The 17,723-nt window shown below is 37.9% G+C and overlaps 1 protein-coding gene across 1 annotated transcript in view; it reads right to left on the bottom strand.

Annotated features, from left to right (window-relative positions):
* The window catches only part of side-III (sidestep III), a 738,714-nt gene that overhangs the window by 1,467 nt on the left and 719,524 nt on the right, over positions 1–17,723 (bottom strand). Inside the window, 2 exon segments of the mRNA XM_073960318.1 lie at positions 2–288; positions 7,582–7,740. Coding sequence (XP_073816419.1) covers positions 2–288; positions 7,582–7,740 — 446 coding nt within the window.

Genomic DNA, 17,723 nt, shown 5'->3' with positions numbered 1-17,723 from the left:
CATAGTTTCCTGCTGTTGAATTATTGCCCACACCCACCACACCACCATTGCCTGTATAATTGCCAGCCTTAGAGCCTACGCCACCATTACTGGTATTGGTATCTATAAAAATACCACCGCCGCTTGGTCGATTTCCCAATGGTGATGAAGTCACGCTGCCTGTTGTATTTTTTTGTGCGCTCAATATATCCGGTTGCTTTTCAATACCTTGTTTTAGTGTGTAGGCAACAACTAGCCGCTGATGACCAGGACCAGTCTCTAGTGGTGCTGTAACAGTAACATCCATTCCTGAAAAAAGGAAAAACAACAAAGTTTTGTTTAAAACACAAAAGTCTAACAAACTGTATAACATTTAAAAAGTGTAAATAGAACCATGGAAAAAATAGGGAATTTGTTGCATACTGTGGGAAACAGGTGTGGTCAACCATAAGGGGTTGAATATTTTTGCACATTATATATATAATTTTTCTTGAAGTATAAGTAAAGTAAAAAAGTCGATCGGAACAGTATTGCCTGAGATATGCGTTGCATTTTACTCGAAAGGACGAATTTACCAAACATCATAATCATGTCTTTAAACGAGGAAATTGGCCGATTTATGATCAAACACTAACCTATATAGTATTTCAAAAAGGGTATACACACTATGATGCGTTAAAAAATTTGCCTCATTGAAATAATGACTTTGGTCCCCAAGTGTATTTTTGGTGTCTTTTGTCTTTGACAACTCTCGGTCGGATCTACCAATTTATTTCAATGTTTTGGTATTGTAATATTTTGTCCAAACTTAGGTTAAGTTCGTAGATAGGCCATATCGGTCAATTCGTTTCAGTACCTCCCCCACAAAAATTCAAAAATTTTCTCTAAAATGTTGCGCATGATAACTCATCTATTGGTCATAACCATGCATATGATAATAATACTTCCAGATATAGAGCAGGGTTTGAATATGGACTAAATCGGTATAGTACTTTGTGTACCTCTCACACACAACTTGCAAAAGGTACAGTTCAATGGCTCGTGTCGAGACGTTTTGAATTTTTTGCAACAATTTTTTTTGCGGTCCCTATAACGACGCCAAAATTTTTTTCGAGGCAAGTCCATACTTCCTGAAATAATGGCACAGAAGCTTCAGAAAAAGCCTGCGCAAACAACGAAAGTGGGTAGTACGTACGTAAGATAAACCTCGAAGGGTTAAACCGATTTGGTCCAATCGTTGTACATCGTATTATTTCTGATAGACTCGGATTATGTGCGAATATTGACTACATCGGACTCTTTGGGGTACCTCGAACACAAAGTTTGTAAAAGAGTGCAGTTTAAGGATTCGTTAGGGTCGTTTTAAAATTCTTGGCAGCATGTTGACGCTAGGGACTTCAGAGCTCATCATGATATTTGGCATGCCGCCCTAGACAATGACCAGAGGCTTACAGCGCTGGCCGAGAAAATTGATAGCCCCACATTTTCCACCCTGTCTCATAAAGGACGTATCATGGTATTCCATCATTTCCTCATAGACGCAGTCCACTTCACTATCGCTGCTTCCGTTAATAGATCACCCGACTTCATAACCTCTGAACGCTATACTTTTCGGAACCATGGAATAGCTGATTGGCAAGGGTTCAGACCTTTAAAGAATTTTGTGGGACATCATCACAACTGCAACCATTCGCTAATTAGCTGTCGGTCATATTAGACAAAACTTTCCAGCTATGGCGAAGGGACTAGCAAGAGTTAGAGAACTTATTCTGCTAGTATAAGCAGAAAGAGTGCCTAGACCACCTGAATCAATGCAACATTGGTACAGGAAAGAGTAAATTGTGGACAACGGTAAAATCACTCAAGAAGTAAGCATTCGCGCTTCTGGGTAACAGAAGTTTAAAAATTTTGCGAAATGAGGAATGTGTCGGATTTATCCCAACGAAAGATTGCGAATGTATGGACGCATTTCACTGTGCAACACTTAAAATACAAGCAGCTTCAAGTACGCATATTTTAAATGGCACATCGAGACTACAAAAACCTTAGTTGGGTTTTGCATTTTTAGATCCAATTTGGATTTTATGGCATCATCTTTTCCAGCCTAAAACTTAAATTGTTAGCCTTAATTTGGGATATATCTCTTAAACCAACAGAAATTTTGTTTTTCAGTCGTAAGCAATATTGTAAGAAAGAACATATTTTACTTTCAATGACGTGACAATGACAGATCTGAAGAGATGCATGTGGATTTTTATACCCTCAGCATTTATGCTAACGAGGGTATATACACTTTCATACGGGCAAAATGTACCTCATCGAAATAATGGTTTTAGACCCCAAGCATGTTTGGACGAAATGTGTTTCAGACAATTTGGAGTTGATTTAGGCATGCCCGTCCGTCTGTCTGTCTGGCTGGTTGGGGTGCATAATAATTTGGCTTTCGTAATATTTTGTCCAAACTTAGTTTAAGTTCGAAGATGGGTTATATGGGTCCACTTCTTCCGATACCTCCCCCACAAAAGTTCGGAAAATTTGTGAGCACGATCACTTTTGAAGAAATAAACCGATTTGGTCCATACATTGCACATCGTGAAACTTCTACCAGGCTTAGATGGGGTTCCAATATGGACTCAATCGGTCAACTCCTTCGGGTACCTCCCACACAAAAGTTCGGAAAAGTTCAGTTTTCAGTATTTTGCAGTTCAGTATTTTAGCAACTTGTATTCACTGTCCCACATACGACGCTACAAGTTTCATCAGGGGCAAACCCATACTTCCTGACAAAATAGCCTGAAAGTTACAAAAAACCCCTACGACACCGTGTGTAGTTGTTGGAGCGCAAGATAACTGTGGAACGGATCTGCCGTTTCGGTCCAACATTTGGCCTTCGTAATATTTTGTCCAAACTTAGTTTGAGTTCAAAAATGTTCGGAGAAATTTTGCGCACGATAACTCTTGAAAGGAGTGACCGATTTGGTCCATAATTTACACATCCTAATATATCTACGTGGTATAGGTCAGGTTCGAATATGGACTTGGGTAACTCCCACACAAAATTTTGGATATATTCACTTTAAAACCTGCCCTCGAATCACTTTAGTTTTTGTTAAACCAACTTGCATTTGCTGCCACAATTACGACAGTAAAAGTTTTTTCAGGGGCAAGTCCATACTTCTTGGAGAGCTCGAACCGAATACTGCGTTCGTCCACACTTTGGATATCGTAATATCGTTCGAAGGTGGTGCTTATAGGTCCACTCCTTCCGGTACCTCCCCCACAAAATTGTTCGCGCGATTTCTCATAGACGTAGCAACCGATTTGGTCCAAACTTTGAATCTCTAAATATGGTCGAAACTTAGTTTATGTTCAAATGTGGACCCTATCTGTCCAATCGTCCACAAATGTTCAAAATTTTTGTGTGATTAAGGGTCTGTTCGAGCTTTAATCCTATCCATACTTTTGTCGGTTCATACACCCAAAATTTTGAAAACCCCTTCCTAAATACATAAGTTTTTTTGGGAATAAAGTATTTCAACCCACACAGGCTGAGGGTATATCTCTGTCGGCAAAGCCGACTGATACTTTTTTACTTGTTTAACCGGAAATTTATAGTGCACCCCGAGAGTGATAGGGCGAAGAGGAGAAGAAGCCTGAAACTATGCAGTATCAGTCCTTTGTTTTGATATAGCCTCCACAGAACGGTACCTCCCGATTTTCGGTATTTTGAAGGTTGTATCCTCAATAGCCCACCGAAATGGCTGAAATTTAATATTAAGTCTTCGTTGGGGGTTTAGAACATTCAAGAAAAGAATTATGAGCATGGCTCCATGTTTTTATATAGACCCCAAAGAAGGGTACCTCCCGATTTTCGTTACTTCGAGGTTTTACCGTCGTTACCAAGCCGAAATGGTATTTAGTCTTCAATGGATTTATATTATAAAACATTTCTGAAGAGAATTACCAGTATAGCTCCACATTTTCATGTAGCCCCTATAGTAGGGTCTCTCCCGAGATTCGATATTTTGCAGATTATGGCCTCAATATCCAATCGCAATAGCTAAAAAGTCTTCATTGGTGGTGCAAAACTTTCCACCCGGAATTCGTCGGTATAGGTCCACGTCTTTTGAATGTTTCATCGTCGTTATCAAACCAAAATTGGTATTTATTCTTCTATGGGGGTGCAAAATATTTCAGAAGAGAATTATCAATCAATTATCAAAGAAGGGTACCCTCCGACTTTCACTATTTTGAAGGTCGTACCCTCTAATATATTACCGACATGACTGAAATTTGGTATTTAGTTTTCGTTGGTAGTATAAAACTTTTCACCATAAATTTGTCGGCATAGATCCACGTCTTCATTTAGAGCCCATAGAACGCACCCTTTAGATTTTTGGTATTTTGAAAGTTTCAGCGTTGTAATCAAACCGAAATGGATGAAGTGTGGTGTTCAGTCTTCGATGGGGGTATAAAATATTTCATAAGAAAATTATCGGTATAGGTACACGTTTTCATGTAGTCCCCAAGAAGGGTATCCCCCGATTTTCGGTATTTTTTGAAAATCGTAGTCTCTGATATCTTACCGACTTGGCTGAAATTTGGTATTTAGTATTCGTTGGTAGAATAAAATTGTTCACCTTAAATTTGTCGGCATATGTCCACGTCTTCTTATAACCCCCATAGGACAGACCCTTCCGATTTCTTGTATTCGGAATATTTCAGCGTCGTTATCAAACAAAAATGGATGAAATTTGGTATTTAGTCTTCGATGGGCGTATACAATATTTTAGAAGGTAATTATCAGTGTTGGTCGACTTTTTACGTAGCCACCATAGAAGGGTACCCTTACCGTCATGGCATGAAATTTAGTAGTCCTCCTTAAATTTGTCTTCATGTAGCCCCCATAGAATGCTACCTCCGATTTTCGGTATTTTGAATGTCGAGGCCTTAAATATCTTACCGAAATGGCTGAAATTTGGTATTTAGCCTTCGTTGTTTTTATACCCTCAGCATTTATGCTAACGAGGGTATATACACTTTCATACGGGCAAAATGTGCCTCATCGAAATAATGGTTTTAGACTGCAAGTATGTATGGACGAAATGTGTTTCAGACAATTTGGAGTTGATTTAGCCATGTCCGTCCGACTGTCTGTCTGTCTGGCTGGAGCGCACAATAACTCTCGAACGGATCAACTGATTCGGTCCAAAATTTGGTTTTCGTAATATTTTGTCCAAACTTAGTTTAAGTTCGGAGATGGGTTATATCCGTCCACTTCTCCCGGTACGTCCCCCACAAAACTTCGGAAATGTTCGGAAAATTTGTGCGCATGATGAATCTTGAAGGGAAATTTCTACTAGACTTAGATTACGTTCCAATATGGACACAATCCGTCCACTCCTTCGGGTACGTCCCTCACAACATTTTGGAAAAGTTCACTTTAGGACCTGTTCTTGAATCCCTTTGATTTTTATTGTAGCAACTTCTATTCACTGTCCTCTATACGACAGTACAAGTTTTATCACGGGCAAGTTCATACTTCCTAAGAAAATAGCCTGAAAGTTGCAAAAAAAACCCCTATGACACCGTGTGTAGTGGTTGGAGCGCAAGATAACTCTTGAACGGATCTGCCGATTCGGTCCAAAAGTTGGCCTTCGTAATATTTTGTCCAAACATAGTTTAAGTTCGAAGATAAGTCATATCAGTCCACTCCTTCGGGTACCTCCCACACAAAATTTTGAATAAGTTCACTTTAAGAACTGCTCTGCAATCAATTTGATTTTTGTTGAAACAACTTTCATTCGCTGCCTCAATTTCAGGGGCAAGTTCATACTTCTTAAGAAAACAGCCCGAAAAGTATAAAAACCCTCTGTGGCGCCATGTAGTGGCTGCAGAGCCCGACAATTCCCGAACCAAATACTGAGTTGATCCACTCTTTTCATATATCGTAATATATCTTTGTATATTAGATGAAATTCGAAGGTGGTGCTTGTAGATCCACTCCTTCCGGTGCCTACCCCACAAAAATTCGAAAATATTAGCTTAAATAGTATGCGCGATATCTCATAAACAGAGCAACCCATTTAAGGGTGTGTGCGGGGATCCCTTGAACCTTTTTTACGTAGTGGTCCTGTTTACGGCGATATCATGTCTATCGTAGGCAAGTACATGCTTCCTAATATATTGGTCCAAAATCTGTGAATTATATGTTAACCAACTAAAAGACAAGTCGCGATATCTATCGAGGGGAATGACACCCAAAATAAGACCCACTTTCAAAATGGAATATGTCGGTCCATTCCTTTCAGTTCATACCCCCAAAATTTTGAAAACTCTTTAAATATTTACGTTTTTTTTTTTTGGGAAAACTGTTTCAATTCACACAGGCTTAGGGTATATCTCTGTCGGCAAAGCCGACTGATCCTTTTTTACTTGTTGGTATAAAACTTGCCACCAGAAATTTGTATGTATAGATCCACATCTTCATTTAGCGTCCATAGAAATTTAACGCCCGATTTTCAGTGTTTTGAAAACTTTAGACACATTATTCAACCGAAATAACTGAAATTTGGTATTTAGTATTCAATAAATGTACAAAACATTATAAAAGGCATAAAACATCCCTTGCAAAAAATCAGACAGTAACTTTACTGTCTGAATTTGGTATAGCCCCCATAAGAGGGCACCTTCGGAATGAAGATTTTTTTAAATATTTTAGTCACATTTTCCTACCGAATTGGTTTTTAAGTGGAATTTTGTGTTCCCAGAAGATAGAACACTTACTCGCAATAAACTCCTTATGTATATCCGGGTTTTAATCTAACCCAAATACGAATCCATGTTTTGGAAAGAACAACGAGGACGCCCCATGTGAGCTCTTTAAAAAGGGTTTGCAACATTTGCCTTTTGAAGTGGATGAAAAAGGAAACTGATTTTCCCTATTTACTTCAATACGGTTCGTTGTGGAGGTTATACCAAATTCGGCCGGCCGAACTTAATGCAGCTCTTACTAGTTTGATGCATACATTGTTGTTTGGGCCCGTCAGTAGAATAAGTAGACCCACTGTTTATGATACCAAACTCCTAAACCAAACTCCTGGAAACATCCAACTTTCTTTCGTTAATTATTTTGTGGAACAAAACAAAAAATGTTGACTCCCTCCCTCCCTTTTTAGTGAATCGTTCTAATGATCATTCGAGATCCACTAAATGTTAATATTCATCGTTTTCAACAAAATGTCCATTGCCCAAAAACTCAGTCATCAGTGTTTTCTGCTTTGTTTTCGAAATTTTAAACAATATCACAATGCTCCTGTGGTTTGCCTACTCCGCTTAAGCGGACCACAATTTTCACCACTTCGATGAGATTTAACCAATTTATTATGTATTACTAAAAGCTTTTAACAGCAGCATCTATCCATATATGCAGATAGTATGTACGAGTATATGGTCGGTCACTCTTTAAACGAAGGCGGTTTATGGTAAATATAAACTGACTTTGCCTTTTTCCGTGGCACTTCACCAAAGCTCAGCACATGAAAACCATGAGAATATATTGTCAAAAATGTACGTTTTTTTTCTCACGCCATTCATACATACCTAAATGTTTATCCTTGTCATCGCACATGTTACGGCCACCCTGACAACGTCTCTTGCGGACGGCGACAACAACAACAAATAGCACAGCAATACCCACAGTGAACAGAGTGCCGGTTAAGAGAGCAGCTATAGGTAGTATTGACAAACCCATGCGTCCATCTAAAATGAAAAAAAAAAACGAGAATCCAACCACACAGTTTTGTGGGTGGTTGAATATCAAATTAAATACAATTCAAAAACCATAATATTTTTCTATGCTAAACACATATTTAGAACACTTTCACTAAAGCATAGTACACACGGTCCAACAAAACTGACAGTCAACGTACTTTTACGGCAATTTTCTGGCAAATAAAATTTTTTTGTTAGCTAAAAATGATTGAAATACAACATTTAAAGTATAATTTAGTGATTAGGAAAGTAATTATTCAGCTAGACTTTGATATTAACGAAATAGAGCTCGATGACTGTCAGTTTTGTTGGATCGTGTGTACTATGCTTAATAATATTTACTTAAATCCCATAGAACAGAAATAACAACCACAACAAAAAAAGAAGAAGAGATCTGTAAAAAAAATCCCAAAATTAAATAAAATCAAAAAATACTCAGTTATGAGAAAGGACATTCAAAAACAGATTTCATTTTCAATTCCATCAGTGTTTGGATGGCGTGTGTCCATTGAAATGTGGGGGCAGGGGGAAGCGAAACTTTGTGTAAGTGGTTTTCACTCTATATTAGTGAGTGAGTGTGTGTGTTCGTGTTAAGACTTTAGGAGTGGTATTTGTTGCTATTAAATGGGATTATTATTTTTTGTCACAGACTTTGTTTCTGGTGGGTTGTGCTTTCTGTATACGCAAGGATTGGCTTCTGCCAGATTTTCTGGTATCAACAGTTTCTTCTACGTTTTGAATTGTTTTTGTTGTGGGGAGTTCCTTGTACTTGTTCTTCTTCCTTTTTTGGGAAAATTATCCCTTAATAATTTGTTGGTAGTTGCGTATGTGTTGAATATCATCTAATACACAAAGTGGCCATGATATTTTGAGGAAATCTAATGGCCATGGAAGTGGAAGTGACGTGGGGAAGTGAAGAAACTAAAACCATTAAGATTTAATGTGGCATATGTTATTTTTACATTTTTGTAGCTGTTGTTGATGTCATTATTTTGTGGTTTTTTTGATGATGATGGTTGGATGGTTGGTTGGTTGATTGCTTTAGCGAAAAGCGGGGTTTTGGAGTATTAGTTTATAAGAGTGTGTCTTTGTGTGCACGTGTGTGAATTTGTATTTGACTTTTGTTGTAATGATATTTACTCTTTCCTACAAATCTATGAAAACTTTATACTGCGTTCTGCCACATTGATGTTGATGAATTATATGTTTTTAATCCTTAACCATTTGTTATATTTAACGACAAACACACACAATAGCATTAATATTTTAAAAGAACAGTGTTTAGGATTGAACAAAGAATACAATTTAGCGTTGAATAAATATAGTTTGAGTAAGTAAGGTTTGGGTGACGTAGAGGATGGTAGATACCAAGGAACGGTTCTGACCGGCTTTAACATGGCAAATCCCAGCATTTATCTTGGTCCCTCTTTCATCTCAAGTGGACACTAACCACGGGGATGTTGTCGCCTGGGGAACTGGCTTTAACACCCGTTTGGGCGTCGGGTTAGTAACCCTCCCCTAGAAAAAATAGCCTACTATGAAAAAACGAAAGAAAAGAAAACAAACCCCTCTAAAGTTGAGGAACCCCGCAAACGTTTTAAGGACCAAGATCTGCGAATCTGCACATGGAATGTTCGCACTCTTTATAGAGAAGGTGCAGTTTACGCATTGGCAGATGTACTTGAAAAGTACAAGGGCGACATTACCGCCATACAGGAAATACGATGGATTGGAAAAGGCGTCACAACAACACCTAAAGGTGACACACTGTATTATAGCTGCCATGACACAAAGCATGAGTTTGGTTGCGGATTTGTAGTTGGTCGGAGGTATAAACATCTGGTCTCCAGCTTCACCCCAGTGAATGAAAGACTTGCTGGAATTCGATTAAAAGCTAAATTCTTCAACATCAGCTTTATTTGCGCTCATGCTCCCACTGAAGACAAGGACGAACAGACCAAAGATATATTTTACGAGCGCCTAGAAGAAACTTATGACAGTTGCCTTGCCCATGACATTAAAATTATACTAGGCGGTTTTAATGCCAGAATTGGAAAGGAGAATATCTTTGGCCCAACAGTCGGGAAATTCAGTCTCCACAGTGAAACATCTGACAATGGTATGAGGCTGATAGACTTTTGCAGCTCTAAGAACGTGGTAGCTAGCAGTACCAGATTTAAGCATCTCGATATTCATAAGGGCAGTATAGAAGACAGAATGAAGTCCGAAAATTCTACCAAACAGCGAAACATCAAACTGATGGCTTTGGAACTGGCACATCCTCCTGTAGAGACCAGCAAGGTAATCTGTTATTTAGCTCCATCTGGCAGAAAGAACGCGTACCCGACGATTGGAACCTAAGAATCCTGTGTCCCGTCCATAAGAAAGGAGATAAGACTTTATGCTTCAACTATAGGGGCATAAGTCTTCTCCATATCGCATACAAGATAGTGTCAGGGATATTGTGCGAACGACTAAAGCCCATGGTCAACGAAATAATGGACCATACCAATGCGGCTTTAGACCTGGCAAGTCCATCATTGACCAGATAGTTAGCCTGCGGTAAATCCTGGAGAAGACCCAAGAGATGCAGATCGACACCTACCACCTTTTTGTCGATTATAAAGCATCCTTCGACAGCCCGCTACTTTCAAAGGTATTCCAAGCAATGTCTTAATTTGGTATCCCCACAAAGCTCATTCGGCTTTGTAAAATGACTCTAACTGACACAAGATCTTCAGTTAAAATAGGATAGAACCTCTCCGAGGAGTTTTGTACCAAAAGAGGTTTCAGGCAAGGAGATAGCCTTTCATGTGATCTTTTCAACATCCTGTTAGAAAAGGTTATACGAGAGGTAAACGTCAAAAGAAGTGGTACAATCTACACCAATAGCCACATTTTACTTGCTTATACTGATGATATAGACATCATGGGACGATCAGTAAAAGAAGTAACCGATACCTTTATGAAGGTCGAAGGAGAATCTGATAAAGTGGGTCTGGCGGTAAACAGCGAGAAGGCCAAGCTGGTGGTGTCGACGCGCAATGCGTCCGTTGAGATCGGACCAACTGTTGAATGTGGTTCCTACAATTTTGAGGTAGTAAAAGACTTCGTATACGACATCATTTGTAAAATAAAAAGAAGAATTGTATTGGCCAACAGATGATACTTTGGCTTCAGTAAGCACTTTAGAAACAAAGCCACAACTCGCCAAACAAAAATAACGCTTTACAAAACACTGATACTACCCGTGCTGATGTATGGTTCCGAAGCCTGGGTACTTGCGCAAGCAGATAAGGCAGTGCTTGGCGTGTTTGAGAGAAAAATTCTTCGAAAGATCTACGGTCCGATCTGCGTTGACGGTGAATATCGACGTCGTATGAACCACGACCTGTATCTGCTATACAACGACATCAATATAGTTAAACGTATCGAGATGCAGCGATTGCGTTGGCTAGGCCATACAATACGAATGAGCGATGATGAACCCGCTAAAAAGGCGTATAAATTCGAGCCACATAGCGGTGCACGCAGAATTGGCAGGCCAAAGAATAGATGGCACAAACAAGTGGATGAAGAGATGGCAAGGCGCGTTATTCCAAAAAGCGAAGCACTAAACAGAGAGAATTGGAGATCTTTTCTTAGTTTAGTCTATGGAACAAATGTTCTGTAATGGGCCAATTAAGTAAGTAAGGTTTGGATCTCAGCTGTTAATCTACACCGGTGGTGCTCAAAATATTTTGTACATTAGTCGCTCTGAGAAAGTATTTCCTTTGCTAAACCACGACAGATGAGAATAAAGAGAACATATATTATTGTTGCAGTCACGTTAACGTATATGGGTTATCTTGGCTGATCTACACCAATCAAACAAGTACTCCCAGTACTGTCACGGTGCTCTTGAAGCAACTTTAAATGGAAGGTGCTTACTCCTGGGAAGTTTTTGGGGATTCTGAAACTGCAATGTTCATAGACAAATAAATCAAACAACCAAAAAATCGCCGGAGCGCTTCTTAAAAATCGAGATTCAAGTCGTCATGTTTGGGGTTTTTTAAGTTTTCACGATTTTACTTCGAAACCGCAATTCCTATCAGAGTGGGACTAAAGAAAATATTGTAGCTATGACAAATTTCTACAAGATTAACCTTTATGACAATTTCGTAGGTTTTACCGTATACAAGAAAATTATATAATTTTCTTGTATACTGTTGCAGCGATTACATAAGCCGTCCAGGGTATGTCATTAGAATGGTATGCCAGCCTTTAGGCAAACGAGGCATCAAAGAGCAAACGGGAGCCTAACGCAAAAAGCATTGCAAGACGCTTTGTTATCAGTTCACAGCAGCAACGGTTTGCAGCAGCTTTCCGCTGAGGGCATTAATATCCCAACCCCATGCCAGTCAGGAAACCACAACTACATGCAATTCAGCTATCTACAAGGAAGGTGCACGGGTAAGGGGGTACTGGGTAAGCATGCTTAAGTTGGATGCGCTCAAATTCATGAATGTGTTCAATTGTGATGACTGTGGCGGATACAACATGCTTCAAAATCAGCGTAAAATAAGCTGCATATGTCTACAAATTCACCAAGCATTGAATACTTATTTTTGCAGGATTTGATGAAAGCAGTTTTCACCAAAGGTGAGACTGATATAAGGGATATAGGTGGCTCCAGAAATGACAATAAGCTAAGCGAAGTGAGATCCACACTTTATACCCTGCACCATAGTATGGGGAGTCTATAGTTTTGAACCGTATAGGGATTTGGCTACAGTTTTGAGCAGAAGTACCTGTAGTTTGACATTTGAGGTTCCAGTGAAAAACTTCCCAATCAAAATGTTTCGACGTATATCCATGTTTTGGTGTAGCTCCTATAGAACGTTAACTTCCGAATTTCGGTATTTTGAGGGTTTTAGCTACAATTGTTTAACCGAACTAGCTGTAAGTTGACATTTGAGGTTCCCAGAAGTCACAAAACTTATCCACGAAAATTGTCGACATAGGTGAGATCCAGACTTTATACCCTCCACCATAGTATGGGGGGAGGGGTATACGGGTTTAGCTACAGTTTTCAGCTAAAGTACCTGTAGTTTGACATTTGAGGTTCCAGTGAAAAACTTCCCAATCAAAATTGTTCGACGTATATTCATGTTTTGGTGTAGCTCCTATAGAACGGTAACTTCCGCTTTTCGGTATTTTGAGGGTTTTACCTACAATTTTTGTTTTAACCGAACTAGGTATAAATTGTCATTTGAGGTTCCCAGAAGTCACAAAACTTATCCACGAAAATTGTCGACATAGGTCCAAATTTTGGTATAGCCCCTATATAACGGTACCTTCCTATTTTCAGTATTTTGAGGATTTTAAATGCATTACCTGTAATTTTATATTTGAGATTCCCAGTGATCACAAAACTTCTTTACTAACGATTTTCAACATAGGTCCATGGTTTGGTATAGGCTCCATACGACGGTACCTACAGATTTTCTGCATTTTGAAGATTTTAGCTAATTTTTTTGAACCGAAATACCTGCAGTTTGACATTTTATGTTCCTAGTGGTCACAAAACTTCTTCATCAAAAGGAGAAGGTTTGACTCCGGTTGGAGTAAATGACTCCCAGAATTAGATTCAGATTCATAATGGAATATTTCGGTCCACTCCTTTAGGTACCTCCTTTATAGAAGTTCAACTAAAGTTGATATGTAGGGGAAGCCAATATTTCGGGAGATAAGAGCCATGAAAAAATAGAAATACATCTTCATACCCCTGTCGCAAAAAACCTTTTTTTTTGGATTTGATTGATTGAGTCTGTCAAACGCCAATACATATATATATATAAATATATATATAATGTTGCACAAACATCCCATACGGGACAAGGGAGACTTCTCTCATATCAATGAGTGCACCCCGATTCATATTAGCTCTATGATATGGGACCTACTGTTTATCGCCGAGTCCGAACGGCGTGTCTGAAGACACCATTTTCTAGAGAAGTTTTACATGGCTGAAATACTCACGAAATGTCGCCAACATTACTGAGGGGTATTTCGCCACCGTTGAGAATTTAGATGTTGACTGGCCGGGGAATCGCACCCAGCGTGCAAGGCGGGTGTGCATACCATTGCACCACGGTGGTACATTTACTTCACAAATGTTTTGAAAATTACGCTGGAATTTTCCAAAACTTTTCTTTTCTCACCTACAAAAATTATACAGAAATATGCCGATTTTGTAGCCACTATTCGATCAGCCCGTATATGAAAATCTCAATTTCTAGCCGAAGATCTTTCTCAGGCGGAAATAATTTTGATAAAATATAATGATGCGTAACTCATGATAAACGCCTACAGTACATTTAAAACCCATATATTTTGTAGAGGAGTAAAATATTTCTTCTAGCCATTCACATCCGATATGTCTGATGAGCTGAATTAAACCACCAGCGAAACGATCGTAGCATTTTGGTTGGGTGTGTGACACTTCGCTAGCATTCACTTTTTCAATACAAACTTCTTAGGTCATGTTAGCTCGATTAATTCAATGAATTAAAAATTCCATTATTAATGTCCTTCATCCTAATAAAATATTTTCTTTTCTTATTTTTTATGTCCCTGACTGAGGATATATCTCTGTCAGCAAAGTTGACTGAAGTTTTTTTTACTTGCTTATCTATAGTCTAATTTCCCCGTCGTTATTTTTATGTCCCACCAAAACACTGTGCACTACATTCACCATTTTAGGAATTCCAAGTAAATGTCTTAATCTTTTATAATATTTGTTAATAATCACTCTGTGGTTGCATGCTCTTACATGCTTACTTACATTTTTCATATGTTCACACATATGTGTGAGTATTTGTTTCATGAAAATAACTATTTATAAAAATTCCAACTATAATAATGTAGGACTCACACACTTCACAAATTTAACATTCACAACCATTTCCGGCAAAGAATACAGGAATATACATATATCACATACATACATATGTATACAGATATGAATAACATACGGCTACACACACTCACATGTGGGAGTATAAACTTCATTAATCATAATTATAGTATTTTGTTGGTAATTAATCAAACATTTTTTGTGGTTTGTTTGTGAAATTACGACGACGATGATGATGACTACGACAAAGACGACGACGACAACAAGAATAAACAAAAGATCAAATAGTAAGATTTATGAATAGTTCTCAAATGAAATGTACACAGGCTTAAGGCAATTTAAAGGGTAAACTTCGCCTATTGTAAATTAACTTTTGATGAATATGTGAGTGTGTGTATGCGAGGAAAGGTTAGGCATTTATCTTAATGATTCATAGCTATTAAATGTTGCAGCCTTGAAATCATTTTTCTCATTAATTAAAATTTTAAAAGATCATTTATAAAATATTTAAAATAATTAATTAAAACGCCCACCTACCTAATAAAACAACTAATAAGAGCCTTAATTGTTCTGTTGTGGTCTATAAATAATAGTTGCTTATTACATTAAAATTAAAATGAATAAAATATAATCCTTCCAAGTTAATGGGTATGAAATGATGAACAGCTTTCTAAAGTATTTAACAAAAAATATGGTGCCTATCCCTGCTCTAGCGGCAAGTTTTTCACCAGCTAATAACTCCGAAATCTCTATCGCTATATTTTTTCTTTCAGCCAAATAAACTAAATATTTCGAAATTTCTAGGTGATCCCTTCTTTCACATGAGTCTCTAAATGTATTCCCACAATTAGGTCATATTGTGGTATTTTGTGTATCAGGCCATTTGTCGTAAGTATCTGAAAGAAAAAACTATATTTTTTTAACTTTTAAAATTGAATTAAATTTGATATCTTTTACCACACTCACACATCTACACAAAAATGATATCCCCAAGCATAGACAATAGTCATAAAGTTTTAATTATTATACCCTCAGCCTTTAGGCTAAGGAGGGTATATACACTTTGATACGATGAAAATGTGCCTCATCGAAATAATGGTTTTAGACCCCAAGTATGTTTGGACGAAATGTGTTTCAGACAATTTGGAGTCGATCTAGCCATGTCCGTCCGTCTGTCTGTCTGTCTGTCTGTCCTGCTGGCTGGAGCGCACGATAACTCTCGAACAGATGAACCGATTCGGTTCAAATTTTGGCTTTCGTAATATTTTGCCCAAACTTAGTTTAAGTTCGAAGATGAGCTACATCGGTCCACTCCTTCCGGTACCTCCCCCACAAAAGTTCGAAAATGTTCGGAAAGTTTGTGCGGACGATAACTCTTGAAGGGAGTGACCGATTTGGTCCATACTTTGTATAATGTAAACTTTCTACCAGAGTAATATGAGGTTCCAATATGGTCTCAATAGGTCCACTCCTTCGGGTACCTCCCACACAAAATTTCGGAAAAATTCAGTTTAGGGCCACCTCTCGAATCGCTTTGATTTTTGTTTTAGCAACTTGTATTCACTGCCCTCCATACGACGGTACAAGTTTCATCAGGGGCAAGTCCATACTTCCTGAGAAAATAGCATGAAAGTTGCAAAAAAAACCCCTATGACACCGTGTAAGGTGGTTGGAGTTTGAAGATAAGCTATATCGGTCCACTCCTTCAGGTACCTCCCCCACAAAAGTTCAAAAATGTTCGGAAAAATTGTTCGTACGGTAACTCTTGAAGGGAGTGGCCGAATTGGTCTATACTTTACACATCCTAATTTCGGATAAGTTCACTTTAAGACCTGATATCGAATCACGTTGATTTTTGTTGAAGCAACTTGCAATCGCTGCCACATTTACGATGGTAAAAGTTTTTTTTAGGGGCCAGTCCATACTTTTTGAGCAAACAGCCCGAAGAGTTTAAAAACCCCCTGTGGCACCATATGTTGCGGCTGGAGATCCACTTCCATAACGGTCAATGTCGATCCATTCCTTTTAGTATCTCCTTCGCAAAACTTTTGATCTTTAATCCTAATCAACATTTTTGTCTGTTCAAACGCCCAAAATGTTTAAAACCCCCTAAATACATATGTATTTTGGGAAAAAATTGTTTCAATATACACAGGCTGAGGGTATATCTCTGTCGGCAAAGCCGACTGATACTTTTTTACTTGTTTAAAGATTGAAAAAAATCATTTTAGGATCAGAAATACCCAAGTGAAACAATAGGAATCAAGGAAACGAGAAAAAAATATATTGTTTTTTTTTATTAAAATACAACAACTGCTACTGTATAAAATGGAAAATATAATCTGTTTATTAAGATATGTATACATACATACATACATACATATGTATCCATTTACATATTTATGTACATGGGCAAATGTAACAACGTAATGCAGTGCAAGTGTCAATACGATTATATTGCATAGAAGAAATGTTTGGATGCTGGATGTGTGTAAAAGCAGATTTGTTATACTATTAGATTACATAAAATACCAAATGCATTGAAATACAAATGCATTCAATCAATTTTGGGTATATATGAATGTTACGAAAATATCTACTGGTCTTCTAAAATTGGTCACAGACTCCTTTGAGATATTATTTTGTGTTATGTTTGAGTAAATTTATTGAACACACACACTGAAAGGCTTAACAAATATACGATACGATAGGACATTTTCCCATGCAATTATATTGTTACATAAATAGGTATTGTGAGTTATTACAATTCAAATTCATGGATTTTCAAAATCTTTCTAGAAATTTTAATTCTATGCATTTCTCAATAAGACAATCTTTTAGAAATATGTATGTATATAGCATTTCCGACCACGGGATATTCCTGAACATTTTCTGAAAATTTTTTCAAGATAAATCATATTTTAAAAATTGGGCGTGGTCCGGTATTTTGGCTCCAAATATGTACCTGGGGTGCACAAAACCACATTGCCAAACAAAATGTACGCTGCAACCGATATGATCATAAGTTTGGTTTATACATATTGCGTTTAAAAGAAAGGCATGTGGAAGGTAT

This window comes from Musca autumnalis, unplaced genomic scaffold (assembly GCF_047663935.1).
Source record: "Musca autumnalis isolate F117 unplaced genomic scaffold, ASM4766393v1 scaffold_1, whole genome shotgun sequence".
NCBI lineage: Eukaryota > Metazoa > Arthropoda > Insecta > Diptera > Muscidae > Musca > Musca autumnalis.
This window is presented reverse-complemented; position numbering and strand designations above follow the sequence as displayed.